This window comes from Carcharhinus amblyrhynchos, chromosome 11 (genome assembly GCF_965287045.1).
Source record: "Carcharhinus amblyrhynchos chromosome 11, sCarAmb.v2.hapA, whole genome shotgun sequence".
Lineage (NCBI taxonomy): Eukaryota > Metazoa > Chordata > Chondrichthyes > Carcharhiniformes > Carcharhinidae > Carcharhinus > Carcharhinus amblyrhynchos.
This window is the reverse complement of record NC_137334.1, coordinates 90,173,654-90,192,096: the sequence shown is the minus strand read 5'-3', so window position 1 is coordinate 90,192,096 and position 18,443 is coordinate 90,173,654. Positions and strand designations below refer to the sequence as shown.

At 50.3% G+C, this 18,443-nt stretch overlaps 1 protein-coding gene across 1 annotated transcript in view; it reads left to right on the top strand.

Annotated features, from left to right (window-relative positions):
* Positions 1-17,483, top strand: part of wnt6b (wingless-type MMTV integration site family, member 6b) — a 76,957-nt gene extending 59,474 nt beyond the window's left edge. The window contains exons 3-4 of the mRNA XM_080199535.1: positions 800-1,101; positions 17,008-17,483. Coding sequence (XP_080055661.1) covers positions 800-1,101; positions 17,008-17,469 — 764 coding nt within the window. The 3' untranslated portion in view covers positions 17,470-17,483. The remainder of the gene's footprint in view (positions 1-799; positions 1,102-17,007) is intronic.
* The last annotated feature ends 960 nt before the right edge of the window (positions 17,484-18,443 follow it).

Sequence of the window (18,443 nt, the reverse complement as noted above, 5' to 3'; positions counted from 1 at the left end):
CTTAATTCCAGGTATTTTTTATTGAATTCAAATTCCACCAACTGCCATGGTGGGATTCGAACCCGGCTCCCCAGAACATTTGGGAGGAACGGTGGCACAATGGTTAGCACTGCTGCTGCCTCATAGCTCCATGGACAGACAAGGGAATTAAGGGTTATGGGGAGAAAGCGGGAAAGTGGAACTGATCCACTTCAGATCAGCCATGATCTTATTGAATGGCGGGGCAGGCTTGAGGGGCTAGATGGCCTACTCCTGCTCCTATTTCTTATGTTCTTATGTTCTTATGGACTCGGGTTCAATTCCTGGCTTGGGTCACTGTCTGTGCGGAGTTTGCGTGTTCTCACCATGCCTGCATATGTTTCCCCTGAGTGCTCCAAAAAGCCCAAAGATGTGCAAGTTAGATTGATTGACCGTGCAAAATTGCCCCTTAGTGTCCCGGGATGTGTAGGTTACAGGGATTCGCGGGGTAAATGTGGAGGGATTGTTGTCAGTGCAGACTCGATGGGCCAAATGGCCTCCTTCTGCACTGTAGGGCTTCTATGAACTGAGCCTGCACCACCATTCATCATGATCATGGCTGAAAGCCCAACTCATGAACCTAATCCTGCTCTTCCCATCCCAGTATATTAATATGTAACAAATCTTGTCCTCCTGTGAAGCACCTTGGGATGTTTCTGTGATGTTGCGGGTGCTATCTCAATGAAATTTGTTGTTTTATTCAGTAACCACTCTCCCCCCTCCCTCACGATCTTTGCTCTCTGTCCCCTTCCCCTCCCACCACCCCACCCCCACCGCACAGATATTCGGGAGACGGCCTTTGTGTACGCCATTACCTCAGCTGGCGTGACGCACGCCGTGACCCAAGCGTGCAGCATGGGCGAGCTGCTGCAGTGCGGCTGCGACAGGTCCAGGGGCCGCACGCCCCCTCTGCCCGCCTCGGGAGCCCGGGCAGAGGGCACGGCCTGGGAGTGGGGAGGCTGCGGAGACGACGTGGATTTCGGCTACGAGAAGTCCAAGCAGTTCATGGACGCGAGGCGGAAGAAGGGTAAGAGCGACATCCGGACGCTGGTGGACCTGCACAACAACGAGGCGGGGAGGCTGGTGAGTTCTCAAGGTTTACTTTAAGGTGGCTGACCTTTGGGTGGGGTGTGACTTTGCGTTGCACGGAACGAGAGACACGTTTACCCTCACCCTGGCCTGTTACACTGTAGCGTCACACTATAGTGAGATGTGGCTTCATTGTCAAGTCCCTGGTTCCAGCATGATGGCTACTGCAGCTGTATAAACCTAAAGGCAAAATACTGTGGCTGCTGGAATGTGAAACACAAGAACATAAGAAATAAGAGCAGGAGTCGGCCATCTAGCCCTTCGAGCCTGCCCCGCCATTCAATAAGATCATGGCTGATCTGAAGTGGATCAGTTCCACTTTCCCGCTTTCTCCCCATAACCCTTAATTCCCTTGTCTATCAGAAACCTATCTACCCGTGGCTTAAATATATTCAGCGAGGCAGCTTCCACCACTTCAATGGGCAGAGAATTCCAGAGATTCACCACCCTTTGAGTGAAGAAGTTCCTCCTCAACTCTGATCTAAACTGCTCCCCGCTTATCTTGAGGCTGTGCCCTCTAGTCCTGCTGTCCTTTCTAAGCGGGAAGAATCTCTCTACCTCTACCCTATCCATCCCTTTCATTATCTTATACGTCTCTATAAGATCCCCCCTCAGTCTTCTAAACTCCAACGAGCACAGACTATTCAATCTCCCTTCATAGTCCAACCGCCTCATCTCCAGTATCAGCCTAGTGAACCTCCTCTGCACTCCCTCCAAGGCCAAAATATCCTTCCACAAGTGCGGCGACCAAAACTGCACACAGTACTTCAGCTGCGGCCTCACCAGTGCCCTGTACAGTTGCAGCAAGACCTCCCTACTTTTATATTCAATCCCCCTCGCTATAAAGGCCAGCATCCCATTCGCCTTCCTGACCACCTGCTGCACCTGCAGGCTGGGTTTTTGCGATTCGTGCACAAGGACCCCCAGGTCCCTCTGCACCGTAGCATGCTGCAGCTTTTCACCTTTTAAATAATAATTCCTCCTACTATTATTTCTACCAAAGTGGATAACCTCACTTTAGCTAACGTTACCAAAACAGAAAATGCTGGAAAATCTCAGCAGATTTGACAGCGTCTGTGGAGAAAGAATAGAGGCAAACTTTCAAGTCTGGATGACTGTCTGAAGATTCTGACAAAGGGTCATCCAGTCTTGAAACATTGGCTCTCTTCTCTGTCCACAGCTCTACAAAGCCTTGGTTAATTACCACTTGGAATAGAGTAGGCACCGTAATTTAGAAAGGATATATTGACCTTGGCATCATTGATAGGGGTTTAAAGGGGTAGATAGGGGAAGATAGGAGTAGAAAAGGGGTAGATTGAAGAGGATGGGGTAGAGGGAGTAGATAGGGGCAGATAGGAGTAGAAAGGGGGTAGATTGAAGAGGATGGGGTAGAGGGAGTAGATAGGGGCAGATAGAGGTAGAATGGGAGAACCAATTTCTGCTATTTGGAGGGTCAAGACCTTGGGGGCAAACTCTAAAAACTGGTGGCAGATTTTTCAAGAGGAAACACACTGCCAGATAGCTGAGACCAGTTAACAGCCAAGAAAACATATAGGAAAATATTTCCTGTGTAACGTAGTAGAGAAATAATAATATTCTTCTTTACAAAGATGCTGTGCTGTTCTCATGAAGGTTTTAGGGTAGTGAGGTGGACTGAAAGTTCTCCTTCTGCGCTGTGTGATTATGATAAGGTCTATATGTATCAATTATACATCAAGCAGGGTTTGGGGATGTTTGTGTGTCTCACCCTCATTGATCGATTCTGGTGGAACGGTTTCCAAAATAGTTACAGTGCAGGAACAGGCCATTCGGCCCAAATAGTCCGTGCTGGTGTTTAGCTTCCTCTCGAGCTTCCTTCCACTCTACTTCATCTCAGCCCATTAACATATCCTTCCGTTTCTTTCTCCCTCATCTACTCATGTATCTTCCTCTCAAATCCATCAATGATATTCACCTCAACTACTCCCTGTCATTGCCACATCCATCACTCACAGAGGTTTCTCCTGAACCCCCCTATTGGATTTATTAGTGATCATCTTACATTGCTACTCCCTAGGCCTGGTCTCCCCTGAAAGTGGAAACATCTTTCCTACCACACCAAATCTTTTCATTTCTCGCTTAATTGTGCCGAGCTACCAATGTGGGTCTGTGAAAATGTGGTGAACAAGAGCCCTCGAGAGGGAGGGAGAGGGAGAGAGAGAGCCAGTACTGAGGGGGTGCTTGAAAAATGAGGGTGTACGCGAGCCACCACAGCCGGCTGCTACCGAGAGAACCAGCTAAACTGTGGTTAGCACTGCTGCCTCACAGCGCAGGGACCTGGCTTCGATTCCCAGCTTCAGCCACTGTCTGTGTGGAGTTTGCACATTCTCCCCATGTCTGCGTGGGTTTCCTCCTGGTGCTCCGGTTTCCTGCCACAGTGCAACGATGTGAGTTAGTTGGATTGGCCGTGCTAAATTGCCTCTTAGCGTCAGGAGGACTAGCTGGGGTAAATGCATGGGGTAATGGGGATAGGGCCTGGTTGGGATTGTGTTCGGTGCAGGATCGATGGGACGAATGGCCTCCTTCTGCGCTCTAGGGGTTCTGTGATTCTATTGGGATGAGTGGATGGCTGTCTGGTAGAACGGGAGTGGGGGATCCACTCTGTCTGGGCAGTGAAGGGGAAGAAGAGCCTACTGTTTGTGATTTGCAGCGCTGTAATAAACACAGGCTATCCTACAGCCTGTAATAACATCAATAAAACCCTTACGAATGGAGACAGGGCAGCATTTTCCACTGATCCTGTTGTTCAGATGGACCCCGTACAATTTGCACTTTTGTGGAATCCACTCATTATTTAATTGCCTAAAGGGACAGAGAGTTTGCTGCAGCTAAGCCTTCCAAGAAGAATAAAACTACATGGATATGTACTTACTCCCTGGGCCCTGAAGGTAATCCCAAGATATTAATCTAACATTAACAACTGACATTATTCAATGCTGACCAGCCACATTCCTCAGATGACATTACCATGGCCCCATCATGTCCCGTACGTTGTTTGATAATTTCTGTCAACTCTTGTACCCATCAATCGTGTCTTTAACCAGTTATCCATCACTTCTTCATTTTCATATTCATGTGGAAGGCACAAATCTTCTTTAAATTTTAGCCTCATTCCAGCTTTGCAGTTCTATTCTTCAGTTCTCTCACTGGAGTATAGGTTCAATGACACTCATTGAATCATAGACTCCCTGCAGTGTGGGAGGAGGCCTTTTGGCCCATCGACTCTGCATTGACTTCCTGACAGAGAATCCCACCCAGGCCCTTTCCCGTAACCCCACATATTTAGCCTGCCAATCCCCCTAACCTACACATCTTCCGTCACCCGGGGACAATTTAGCATGGCCAGTCCACCTAACTAGCATGTCTTTCAGTCTGTGAGGGGAACCCGGAGCACCCGAGGAAACCCACACAGACATGGGGAGAACATGCACACTCCACACAGATGGTCACCCAAGGTCGGAATTGAACCCAGGCCCCTGGAGCTCTGAGGCAGCAGTGCTAACCACTGTGCCTGTAACAAAAGTCATTAATTAGTTCATCAGTTATTGTGAGGTGGTGCAGCGGATAGCACTGCTGCCTCACAGCTCCAGGGACCCAGGTTCAATTCCTGGCTTGGGTCACTGTCTGTGCGGAGTCTGCACATTCTCCCCGTGCCTGCGTGGGTTTCCTCTGGGTGCTCCAGTTTCCTCCCACAGTCTGAAAGATGTGCTGGTTCGGTTCACTGGCCATGCTCAATTCTCCCTCAGTGTACCCGAACAGGCGCTGGAGTGTGGCGACTAGGGGATTTTCACAGTAACTTCATTGCAGTGTTAATGTAAGCCTATTTGTGACTCTAATAAATAAACTTAGACTTAATGTGTCTGTGCTCCTCCGTAACCGTTCAGTAACAGAATCAATCTTGCCCCAGTGGCAGCTCTCACCTCTCAGTTAGAAGGTTCGTAGTCCCGTGCCAGGCACTTGAGGACAAAGCTTAAGGTTCCATTCCTGTGCAGTACAGAGGGAGCGCTGTACTGTTGGAGACACCACCCCTTAGAAATGACAGTTGACAATGTTCCCAATGGTGGGGAGTCCAGAACTAGGGGGTCATAGTTTGAGGATAAGGGGTAAATCTTTTAGGACTGAGGTGAGGAGAAATTCCTTCACCCAGAGGGTGGTGAATGTGTAGAATTCACTACCACAGAATGTAGTTGAGGCCAAAACATTGTCTGATTTCAAGAAGAAATTGGATATCGCTCCTGGGGCTAAAGGGATATGGGGAGGGAGGGGGGGTCAGATATTGAATTCGATGATCAGCCATGATCAAAATGAAGGGCGGAAACTTGTAGTTTCTCTGTTTCTATGTCTGCGGCCTGAGCTGAATGTAAATGGTATACTATTTGAAAGAAGAACAAGGGCAATTTCCCCAGTATCCTGGCCACTGCTGCTAAAGGACAAGTTATCTGGTTGGCATCTCAGTGTAATTTGTGGGAGCTTACTGTACACAAATTGGCTGTGGAATTTCCTGGATTTTGACACTGACTGCATTTCAAAAAAGAACTTCATTGACTGCAAAGCACTTTGGAATCTCTTGAGTGCTTGAGGTCATGAAAGGGTCAACATAAATACAAGCCTTTCTTTACTTATTTATCTTTATTTAACAATTCTATCTGCTCCTGTCTCTCCCTCAGCTGTCCAGTTGTCTATTCACCTGTCAGTCTCTATTTCTGTTGATGTATCAACCACAAATACCTCGTGATATGTAAATAAGCCAATGTGGAAAGACGTGCAGGCTAGGTGGATTGGCCACGCTAAATTACCCCTTAGTGTTCCGAGATGTGTAGGCTAAGGGGGGCGTTAGCTATTATGAATGTGTGGGATTATGGAGATAGGGGAGAGGGCCTGGGTGAGACATTCCATCAGAGAGGGTGGCACAGTGGCATGTGGTTAGCACTGCTGCCTCCCAACACCAGAGGCCTGGGTTCAATTCCAGCCTCGGGTCACTGTCTGCGAGGAGTCTGTACATTCTTCCCATGTTGGCGTGGGTTTCCTCCAGGTGCTCCAGTTTCCTCTCTAAAGGTGTGCGGGTTAGGTGGATTTGCCATGCTAAATTGCCCCTTAGTGTTAGGGGGATTAGCAGGGTAAATGCATGGGGTTATGGGCACAGGGCTTGGGTGGGATTGTTGTCAGCGCAGACTTAATGGGCCAAATGGCCTCCTTTTCCGCTGCCGGGATTCTATGTTTCTATGAGAGTTAGTGCAGTCTCTATGGGCCGAATGGCCTCCTTCTGTACTGTTGGCATTCTACAATGAAAACTTTGCCAATAGCCAGACATGGACAGATGGATGGATGGGTGGACAGAGGGATGGATGGATGGACAGATGGATGGATGGGTGGACAGAGGGACGGATGGATGGACAGATGGATGGATGGGTGGACGGACGGACGGATGGATGGACAGATGGATGGATGGGTGGACGGACGGACGGATGGATGGACAGATGGATGGATGGGTGGACGAACAGACGGACGGATGGACAGATGGATGGATGGGTGGACGGACGGACGGATGGATGGACAGATGGATGGATGGGTGGACAGATGGATGGATGGGTGGACAGATGGACGGATGGATGGACAGACAGAAGGATGGATGGACGGACGGATGGATGGACGGACGGATGGATGGATGGACGGACGGATGGATGGATGGACGGACGGAAGGATGGACGGACGGATGGATGGATGGACGGACGGATGGATGGATGGACGGACAGAAGGATGGATGGACGGACAGAAGGATGGATGGACGGACGGAAGGATGGACGGACGGATGGATGGATGGACGGACGGATGGATGGATGGACAGATGGATGGATGGACGGACGGTAGGTAGATTGTAAAAACAAATGTTTTGCTTCAAAATAACTATCCACATATTAGAAAAACTTCAGAATAGAAAGTTAAGCTCATGAGTTTTTGGTTGACTTCCTCACCTGTGTACAAGGAGGAATTGTTAAAGGGCTCCCTCACACAGTTACACCCACAAACCCTGGAGTTGCCCCAGCATCCTGCTCACAACGTTACACATGGTTGTCTCTGTGGCTGAGGAATCCTGGCCAATCGATCAGTGCTGTTTCTGTTACTGTTGCTCGACCAGTTTGCCGGCCCGCCCTGCCTCTTTCTCAGCACCTTTTAATCTAACTTTGATGCAGGGTTTAATCAAGCAGAGAATTCCAGTGGATTTGTGAGGCGTGACATTCATGAAGGCTCCTGCTACCGGTCTCTATGCTCATTAGATAAACACTGATAGTGTCCAGGTCCGGGGCTGAAATACTGTCAAACATTTCCTCCAGCTCCGTTTTATGGAAGCTAAACACACTGGGACAGAAACCCAAGGAAATTTCATACTGGGATTAAATTCAGGGCACATTGATGCCTGGGTGTACAGGGCCTGTCTCCTAGGCACCATCCAGGGCCTATTTCCAGGGCAATATCCAGAGCCTGTCCCCAGGCCTCCATCCAGGGCCTGTCCCCAGGCCTCCATCCAGGGCCTGTCCCCAGGCCTCCATCCAGGGCCTGTCCCCAGGGCAACATCCAAGGTCTGTCCATAAGATCATAAGACATAGGAGCAGAATTAGGCCATTTGGCCCATCGAGTCTGCTCCACCACTCAATCATGGCTGATATCTTTTTCATCCCCATTCTTCCTCATAACCCCCGAATCCGTTATCTATCAAGAACCTCTCTATCTCTGTCTTAAAGACACTCAATGACCTGGCCTCCACAGCCTTCTGTGGCAAAGAGTTCGCCCGCTCTGATTCTGTGGCGGGCAAGGTGATAGATTTCCAGCTAATGGGTCGAATGGCCCCCTTCTGCACTGTGGGGATTCTTAAAATAAAACGAATACCAAGTTCGTTTTTTAAAGAAAACATTAGTGACAAACTGAGCGACTTTACGAGCTACGTGTACATTGATGGATCAGGGCGGAGGGACATGGACAGGGTTGGTGAGTTGAGTGAGGGGCTGGTCAGGTTCCCCACAAATGATGAATCGGGCTCCGATTGAACTACAAGTTCCATTGTGCTCTTGACAATATTAACCCGGGCATCACTCAGTTCCTTCCCTAATGCAATCAAAGCTGGATTTAGGCTGCTTCTAGATGCCTGTAGGCTCTGAGTTCTCTTCAGGACAGACACTTTTTGAACACTCAACCACTGTAGACTCCATACGTAATCTGAACAAATCAGATTCACCAGTCTCTGGCTGAAGAAATTCCTCCTCATCTCTGTTTTAAAGAATTGTCCCTTTAGCCTGAGGTTGTGCCTTCTGGTTCTAGTTTTTCCTACTATTGGAAGCATCGTCTCCATGTCCACTCTATTGAGGCCTTGCAGTATCCTGTAAGTTTTAATAAAATCCCCCTTCACCCTTCTAAACTCTCAACGAGTACAGACCCAGAGTCCTCAACCGTTCCTCATACGACAAGCTCTTCATTTCCAGGGATCATTCTTGTGAACCTCCTCTGGGCCCTTTCCAAGGCCAGTGCGCGCGCCCAGAGCTCCATCCAGGACCTTTCCCAGAGCTTCATCCAAATGTTGAGCTGGTGGAACTTGCAATACCACAAAAAGAAACCACATACCAGTGCTGGACCTATCGAGAGCTACAATATTATGAGATGATTCATACGTTACATCAATAGTGACTACATTTGCTTCACTGGATCCCAAGTGCTTCAGGACATCTTGAGGTTGTGGAAGATGGCACAGTGGTGAGCACTGCTGCTTCACAGTGCCAGGGACCCGGGTTCAATTCCAGCCTTGGATCTCTGTTTGTGTGGAGTCTGCACATTCTCCCCACGATAGAATAGAAAGGTAGAATCCTACAGTGCAGAAGGAGGCCATTTGGCCCATCGAGTCTGCACCGACAGCAATCCCACCCAGGCCCTACCCCCGTAACTCCCCAGATTTACCTCGCTAATCCCTCTAACGTAGGTTCCCGGGACACTAATGGGCAATTTAGCAGGGCCGGTCAACTTTGGACTGTGGGTGGAAACTGGAGCACCCGGAGGAAACCCACGCAGATATGGGGAGAATGTGCAAATTCCACCACAGACAGAGACCTGAGGACGGAATTGAACCCAGGACCCTGGAGATATGAGGCAGCAGTGCTAACCACCGTGCTGCCCACGGTGCCACCCACATGTCTACATGGGTTTCCTCCGAGCGATCCAGTTTCTTCTCACATTGCAAAGTTGTGCATTTTTAGGTGGATTGGCCGTGCTAAATTGACACTTAGGGCCCGATTTTACCATTTTGATTCAAAGTGCCGAGTCTGGGCGTAGCACAGATCCCAACATAGAAATCCGCTGTCAGCCATCTCCAATCCGATTCGCGCTGTGGGCGGGGCTTAGTGCATCTGGAACGATCGGAGCTCGGAACTGCGCGTGCGCAATTGGGAAAATGTTGGAAAGAGTGCGCCCGTGTCAGATCGCTCCCGAGCCGCAGGGAGTAGAGAAAGTGGCCCGGGAGCGAGAAGTGGGAGCAAGGATGTATCTCAGGGGGTGGGGAGGAGGGAGACAGGTAAGATGTATCTCAGGGGGTGGGGAGGAGGGAGACAGGTAAGATGTATCTCAGGGGGTGGGGAGGAGGGAGACAGGTAAGATGTATCTCAGGGGGTGGGGAGGAGGGAGACAGGTAAGATGTATCTCAGGGGGTGGGGAGGAGGGAGACAGGTAAGATGTATCTCAGGGGGAGGCAGATAGATCTCTGGGGGCGGGGCAGATGGACCTCTGGTGGAGGGGGGGGGTTTGTTGCCACTCTGCGGGCAATCGGTGGGGGGGGGGAGGAGGGGGGCGCGGGTGGTGATTGGTCTGGGTGATAGGGGTGGGTGGGGGTGGGTAAAGGAGACACACACACACACACATCACTGCCCCCCCTTATCCATCCCCCCCACTACCCAGACCGATCACCACCCTGATCCCCTCCCCCCCCCCCCACTGATCGCCAACAGAGGGGGGGGCAGCGGACCTCCCTGCACCCCCCCCAACCAGAGATCCATCTGCTCCCCCCCCATCAGAGATCCATCTGCCCCCGCTTCATCAGAGATCCATCTGCCCCCCCCCCACCAGAGATCCATCTGCTCCCCCTCTTCATCAGAGATCCATCTGCCCCCCCCCCCACCCCACCAGAAATCCATCAGACCCACCTCCCGTCCACCCCCACCCCCGTCACTGAGCAGAGTCAGAGAGCTGTAGGAATCACTGAACAGAGGCTGGAGCACCCGACTCAGACTTTTATTCAGCAGGTTCTGGATCGGTAAACGTGGTGGTAAAGGGGGAAATGCTGACAGAGTTGGGCGGACAGTTCATTCATTCAATTTAAATGCATGCAAAGGCGTTGTTGCGCCGGATTTGGGTGCGGAACGGATCCCCGCCATTCGCGGGTCTCGGTAAAGTGGCGATCTGTGCGGACTCGGGTGCAGGTCGCGAGAGAGGTCTCGCGCCCGAATTTACCACGATTTCGCGCCCAAAAACGGGCGCAAATTGTTGGCAAAATCGGGCCCTTGGTGTCCCAAGATGTGTGAATTCGATGGATTGGCCATGGGAAATGTGTGGGGTATTGGGATGGAGTGATGGAGGGGCCCTGGGTAAGATATCTACCAGTCAGTGTAGACTGGAGACCAGAAACTCCTGCCAAGGTCAGCGGAGATTTCTGATGTGGGACCTTCGCCCGCTCTGATTCTGTGGCGGGCAAGGTGATAGATTTCCAGCTAATGGGTCGAATGGCCCCCTTCTGCACTGTGGGGATTCTTAAAATAAAACGAATACCAAGTTCGTTTTTTAAAGAAAACATTAGTGACAAACTGAGCGACTTTACGAGCTACGTGTACATTGATGGATCAGGGCAGAGGGACATGGACAGGGTTGGTGAGTTGAGTGAGGGGCTGGTCAGGTTCCCCACAAATGATGAATTGGGCTCCGATTGAACTACAAGTTCCATTGTGCTCTTGACAATATTAACCCGAGCATCACTCAGTTCCTTCCCTAATGCAATCAAAGCTGGATTTAGGCTGCTTCTAGATGCCTGTAGGCTCTGAGTTCTCTTCAGGACAGACACTTTTCTGAACACTCAACCACTGTAGACTCCATACGTAATCTGAACAAAGAACGGTACAGCACAGGAACAGGCCCTTCGGCCCACCAAGTCTGTGCCGACCAAGATGTCTCTCCAATCTAATATTTTCTTGTTTTTACGTGGTTGCTATCCCTCGATTTCCTGCCTATTCAAAAGATCTATCCAGGTGCCAACCAGTCAACACCCTTTCCTTGTGTAATATGAATAGCTGAGATTGTTTGAAATTTGGTATTCTTGTATTTGTCCTGAACAATGCAAAGAGCATCTGCGACATGTTTCTCTTTTCAGCGATGTCAGTGGAATGTACAGGCTAACCTGTCGGCAGTATTTGCAGGTTGGCACTGCCAAATGGTAGCGCCAACATTTGCCAGAGAGAAGTGGGGAACACAGCAACCAATTTCTGCACAGCAAGCTTTCACAAACAGCAGTAAATAATGCAGAGCAATGTTAAAGTGACCAGGACTGGAAAACCATAAACTTCTGCTTCAAGACAAAATATTCAATCCATCGAGCAAATATTGAAAAACCGGGGTTCCTGGGTATTACTGAGAATTGTTGAGAATTGCATGTTCTAGATGTGTGGTACAGAAAACATTGATTGATTTATTATTGTCACATGTATTAGTATACAATGGAAAGTATTGTTTCTTGCACGCTATACAGACAAAACATACCGTTCATAGAGAAGGAAAGGAGAGGGTGCGGAATGCAGTATTACAGTCATTGCTAGAGTCTAGAGAAAGGTCAACTTAATGCGAAGTAAGTCCATTCAAAAGTCTGACAGCAGCAGGGAAGAAGCTGTTCTTGAGTCGGTTGGTACGTGACCTCAGACTTTTGTATCTTTTTCCCAACGGAAGATGTCTGCGGTGCGTGGGGATCCTTAATTATGCTGGCTGTTTTGCTGAGGCAACGGGAAGTGTAGACAGAGTCAATGGATGGGAGGCTGGTTTGTGTGACTGGAGACTGGGCTTCGTTCATCATAGAATCCCGACAGTACAGAAGGAGGCCTTGCAGCCCGTTGAATCTGTACTGAACATAATACCACCCAGGTCCTACTCCCGTGAACCACACATCTATCCTGCTAATCCCCTTGACATTAAGGGGCAATTTAGCATGGCCAATCCACCTAACCTTTACATCTTTGGACTGTGATAGGAAACAGGAGCATCTGGAAGAAACCCATGCGGACACGGGGAGAACATGTAGACTCCACACAGACAGTGACCCGAGGCTGGCATTGAACCTGGATCCCTGGCACTGTGAGGCAGCAGTGCTAAGCATGTCACCTTTGTATTTCCTTCGGTTTTGGCCGAAGCCATACTAATTTGTGATACAACCAGAAAGAATGCTTTCTGTGGTGCATCTGTAAAAGTTGGTGAGAGTCATAGCTGACATGCCAAATTTCCTTAGCCTCCTGAGAAAATAGAGGCCTTGGTGGGTTTTCTTAACTATAGTGTCGGCATGGTGGGGGGACTGAGGTCTAAAGCCATCTTTTCATTCATGAAAACAGGCAGAGGAGTTGCAAATTCATTGATCACGAACGGTTCTCTCAATAATTTCGATGCTGTTGACAGCAGAGGGCGACTCTGTCAGTTCTCACCGAGACCACTAGGTGGAGCATGGGCCAAGACCAGCCCCAGAGTCATCGTGATGCGATGGCTCAAATTGTCCAATGATATTGGCTGAAGGAAGGATGCTAAAGTTAATCTGAATTCATTTCATGGGATTAATAGTTTATGGCAGGGGTTCTTATGATAAAACTCTCATTGATGGCTGGGCCTCATTTGTCCTTTGATTCAAGGAATACATTTACTCAGGGACCCCGCCATTTGACGAAACAGGCCCGGGACTATTGACCTGCAGATCTTTGGGCCGATGGGGCAGTTTGGTGGGATCTGGTGGATCTTAGAATCATGGAATCCCTACAGTGCAGAAAGAGGCCATTCAGCCCATTCGAGTCCCACCCAGCTCTATCCTCCTAACCCCATGTTAATCCCCCTGACACGAAGGGGCAACTTAACATGGCCAATCTACCTGACCCGCACATCTTTGGACTGTGGGAGGAAACCAGAGGAAACCCGTGCCATCGCCTTCTTCCTTTTCTTTCCTCCTTTGCATCATCGTTAAGACAGTGTGACTCACAGCCTGATGCGGCTTGATGTCAATCACTGTGAGTGATTGGTAGCAGCCCCCGCCCAGCCCACCTTTACACTGCCGTACTTCGGTGAGGAGTCAGTGTCTCTGAGGCCCATTCGAGATTCCAGCACACGGGATCTGGCTGGGGAGACGGCGCTCAGCCAGCCAGGCACACAGTATCCAGTCCATCGCAATTGAGTTTCTCAAGGGATTTGCTTGACATCTTGTGGAGTTGGCTTCAAGAAGGAACTTTTGTTCAATCATAGAATCCTACAGTGCAGAAAGAGGCCCTTCGGCCCATCGCATCTGCGCCAAACACAATCCCACCCAGGCCCTACCCCCATATCCCTACATATTTTACCCACTAATCCCTCCAACCTGCGCATCCCTGGACACTAAGGGACAAGTTCTTAGCACGGCCAATCAACCTAACCCGCACATCTTTGGACTGTGGGAGGAAACCGGAGCACCCGGAGGAAACCCACGCAGACACGAGGAGAATGTGCAAACTCCACACAGGCAGTGACCCGAGCTGGGAATCGAACCCAGGACCCTGGGAGCTGTGAAGCCGTGGTGCTAAGCACTGTGCTACTGTTCTGCTGAACTTGCAGGGCGCGGCAGAGCTGTTGCTGATGGGATTTCTCCAGGGCTCAGATAGGAGAAACTTAGTTTGTCCTCACCGGAACGATGTGAGTCACCTGATGCAGGAGCAGCGCTCCGCAAGCTCGTGATTCCAAATAACCCTGTTGAACTTCAGCCTGGCGCTGTCAGACTTTTGACTGTGCCCACCCCAGTCCGACGCTGGCGTCTCCCGCATCGCGCCTTCTCAAGGGCAATGAGGGAAGGGCAATCCAGCCAGCGACACCCGTGTCCTGCGAGCAAATTAAAGAAGCAAAGCAGATGTAGGCTAAGAAAGGAGGAAGCTTCAAAATATTGGGATTGAATTTCCACATTTTTGGCATTTTTTCCTCGTGTTGAATCCACCCAGTTGTGTGGGTGATGCATTTTCCATCTGAGAACGAAGACAAAAAAAGATGAGTGATCTGAAAACAGCCCGAAGCACCGTACAGTCAGGGGAGTGCTCCTTTGGAGCGTAGTCGCGTCGGAGACGCAGCGGCCGGTCTGCGCACAGCAAGATCCCACAAACAGCGACGCAGCAGACGTCCCAGCTAATCGGTTTGAGTGACCACAGGGTAGCACGTCCCTGTTCTTACATTAGCGTAGTGCTTTTGGGAGCTTTCGGGTCAGCCCAAGTAAGCTGTTTAATGTTAATCTGTAAGGACAGCATCTCTCACAGCTGGGAACGCCAGCCAAGATTATGAATTTAATAGGGTGAGACTCGAGCTTACAATCTTCAAAATCAGAGGCAAACCGAACCACAGACTCCCTTCATTTGGATAGAATAACAAGGGAATCAGTAGTGCAGCATTTAGATTATATCATACAAGACTGGACAAATATTCTGCAATTTATATAAATGATTTGGATGAAGGGATAGAATCTTAGAATCCTACAGTGCAGGAGGAGGCCACTCAGCCCATCAAGTCTACACCAATCACAATCCCAGCCAGACCCCATTCCCATAACCCCATGTATTTACCCCAGCTAGCCCCCCTAACACGAAGGGGCAACTTAACATGGTCAATCCACCTAACCCACGCATCCTTGAAATGTGGGAAGAAGCCAGAGCACCCGCAGGAAACCCACGCAGATACGGGGAGAACGTGCAAACTCCACACCGACAGTGACCCAAGCCAGGAATCGAACCCGGGTCCCTGTGCGCTGTGAGGCAGCAGTGCTAACCACTGTGCCACCATGCCGCCCATGGGGTGTTTGCTAAATTTGCTGATGATAGAAAGATAGGTAGGAAAGTGAGTTGTGAAGAGGGCGTAAGGGGGCTGTAAGGGGATATAATTAGGTTAAGTGAGTGGGCAAAGATCTGGAAAATGGATTGTGGGAAAATGTGAAATTGTCCATTTTGGCAGGAAGAATAAAAGAGAAGCTTATTAACTAATTGGTGAGAGAAATGATGAGAATGCTTAGCTCTTGAGGTGCAGAGGGATCTGGGTGTCCTAGTGCATGAGTCACAATAGAATAATATGCAAATACAGCAAGCGATTAGGAAAGCTAATAAAATATTCTTGTTTATTGCGAGGGGAATTGAGTATAAGCGTAAAGAGATGATGCTTCAGTTATGAGTTTTTCCAGCATTTTCCGTTCTTATTTTCAATTTCCAACATTCACAGTAATTTGCTTTGATTTATGTTTTGGTTATACAGGTGACGCGCCCCCTTCCCCACTCCATGTTCCCCCACTCCCCCCACACTCACTGTACCACGCAACATCCTCCTCCCCGCCCCCCCCCCGTCACCCCCCCACCCCCCTTCCTGCCTGTTGTCCATATTATCTGTATATCTCAACAAGCATCACTGGATACTCAAGAAAGCTACTGATGAATTCAACTGAATATGCTACTTTACCCAGAGGCTGGAATTCTCCAGTCGCGCACACCCCACTGGCGCTGCCAGCGAGAACGGAGAATTGGGCGCTCGGTCAAATTTCCCCGCACTGCAGCGGGACTGGAAAACCTTCATCATCTCTTCATCATTCTCTGGCTTTTACTGAATTTATTTCTCGCCCCTGAGCCTGGCGCACCCCAGGGTGAGAACCAAACTGATCCAAATCGGCCTGGTGACCAGGAACCCCTTGACAATGGGCTAAGGAATATTCCATTTGAACGGAGCCCTTTGTAGATCAGGTCTGAGCCACCGTTCAGTTGGCAATCCAGTGCTGGCAGGTCACTGGGTGAGTAATCCAGAGGTTAACACTCTGGGGACAGGAACTCAAAACCCACGATGGCAGCTCGTAGGATTTTAATTCAATTAATAATTCAATCTGGGATTAAAAACTAATCGCAGCAACGGTGACCATGAAACTAGCATCAATAGTTTCGGCAAAAACCCGTCTGGTTCACTTTAGGGAAGGAAATCTGCTGTTGTAACCCAGCCTGGCCTACGTCTGATTCCAGAGCCACGGCAACGTGGTTTATCCTTCATGTCCCTCTGAAACGGCCAATGTGACATTGAATGTGACGTGGTAGGTAGAAGAAGGATTGGGATGAGGCGCTCCCTGAGTGTTAGGGTGGGCGGCGCGGGCTTGTAAGGGCCTGTTTCCTGTGCTGTTCTTCGTTCTGTGAATTCTCGGGCAACGAGGGACGGGTAACAGCGGCTGGCCTCGCCAGCGGTGCCCACGTCCCGTGGAAGGACAAGAGGAACTCTTGGAGTTGGGGAACGGCATCTTTAAAGTTGCTTACCGGGGCAGAGATCCCAATCTCTACTTGAGCTTTAACTAATCGGGGAAGGGATCGAATGTCCGCATGTTCCTCCTGGTATCCGAAGATATCCCTCGGCTTTTAGTCTGCAAACCCACCTTAATTAAAGTTGGTTAAAGCTTTTCAGACAGCAGCTTGACGCATTAATCATGACTTCATTACAGTAGGTATGTAAGTGATGTTACCTGACAATCCTTTCCCTGTAGCTATTAGAATTAATTCTGCAGTCGGGTTTATCTCGCTAATCGATCTCGGCTATTTTCTTTTTCTCTCTCCCGGACTACAGGCTGTGAAGAGTTACATGAGAACCGAGTGCAAGTGTCACGGCTTGTCTGGCTCCTGCACCCTCCGAACGTGTTGGAAGAAAATGCCCAACCTCCGCGAGGTGGGCTCCCGCCTCCTGGACCGCTTTAACGGCGCCTTCAAGGTGATGGGGGGCAACGACGGGAAGACCCTCATCCCGGTGGGCCAGAACATCAAGCCCCCCGACCGCCACGACCTGGTCTACTCCGCCAACTCGCCCGACTTCTGCCTGCCCAACCGCAAGACGGGCTCGCCGGGCACTCGGGGCAGGGCGTGCAACAGCACGGCGCTGGACGTGAGCGGCTGTGACCTGCTGTGCTGCGGCAGGGGCTTCAGGGACCAGACGGTGGTGGTGGAGGAGAACTGCCTGTGCCGTTTCCACTGGTGCTGCGTGGTGCAGTGCAAGAAGTGCACCGTCCGCAACCAGTTGAGCCTGTGCTTGTGACTGGGTGATGGGTGGCAGGGGTGGGGTGGTTGGCGCCGGGCACCTGGAGGGTTGGTTGGAGGGGGGGGGGGGTCAGGTCTGGCCAGGCGCGTTCCTGGATGCTTTTCCGTCACGTGGCCCTCCCACCACCTCCCCCCCTCCAGCTCCCGTCACCTTCAAGTGGCCCCACCGAATATTACCCCACATTTGCAAGTCCTGCCAACCCAATAGTGGTGTAGTGGCATTGTCACTGGACTCGTAATCCAGAGACCCACGCCCCCCCCCATAACTCCAGGTAATGCTCTGGGGACCAGGGTTCGGACCCCACCATGGCAGCCGGTGAAATATGAATTCAATAATAGGAAAAAAAATTGGAATGAAAAAGTCCCACAATGAAACCGTCGCCGATTATCAGAAAAACCCATCTGGTTGACTAATGTTCTCGAGGGGAAGGAAATCTGCCGCCCTTACCCGGCCTGGCCTCCAGACATGCACACACAGCAATGACCCTCTGAAACGGCCCGGCGAGACAAGGGCGATTAGGGGCGGGCGATAAATGCTGGCTTACTCAGCGATGTCCTCATCCCACGATCAAATAAATTGGAAACGGAATGGAGCCTTTCCTTGTTTGCTTGATTGATCGCCCGCCCCACAGATTTCTTTCCTTACTTGGCACGCCCACCACCCCCCCGCGCCCCCCCCCACCCACTGACATTCTTTATAATTAATATTCAATGGACATCAAAACCACAAATTTTTTCAGACCCTCCCCCCCCCCGCCACACACTGTTCTCCCCACGTCAAAAAAACAAAGAACAACACAACCCAGGAAACAGGCCCTTTGGCCCTACAAGCCCGCGCCACCCGTGTTAACGCTCAGCCAGTGCCTCATTCCAATCCTTCTACCACCTACGACTTTTGCCCACGGGTTCCACAATAAAGGGGGTACAAATTTAGAGAATTATATGCGCGCCAGATTAAGGGAGGTCTAACTT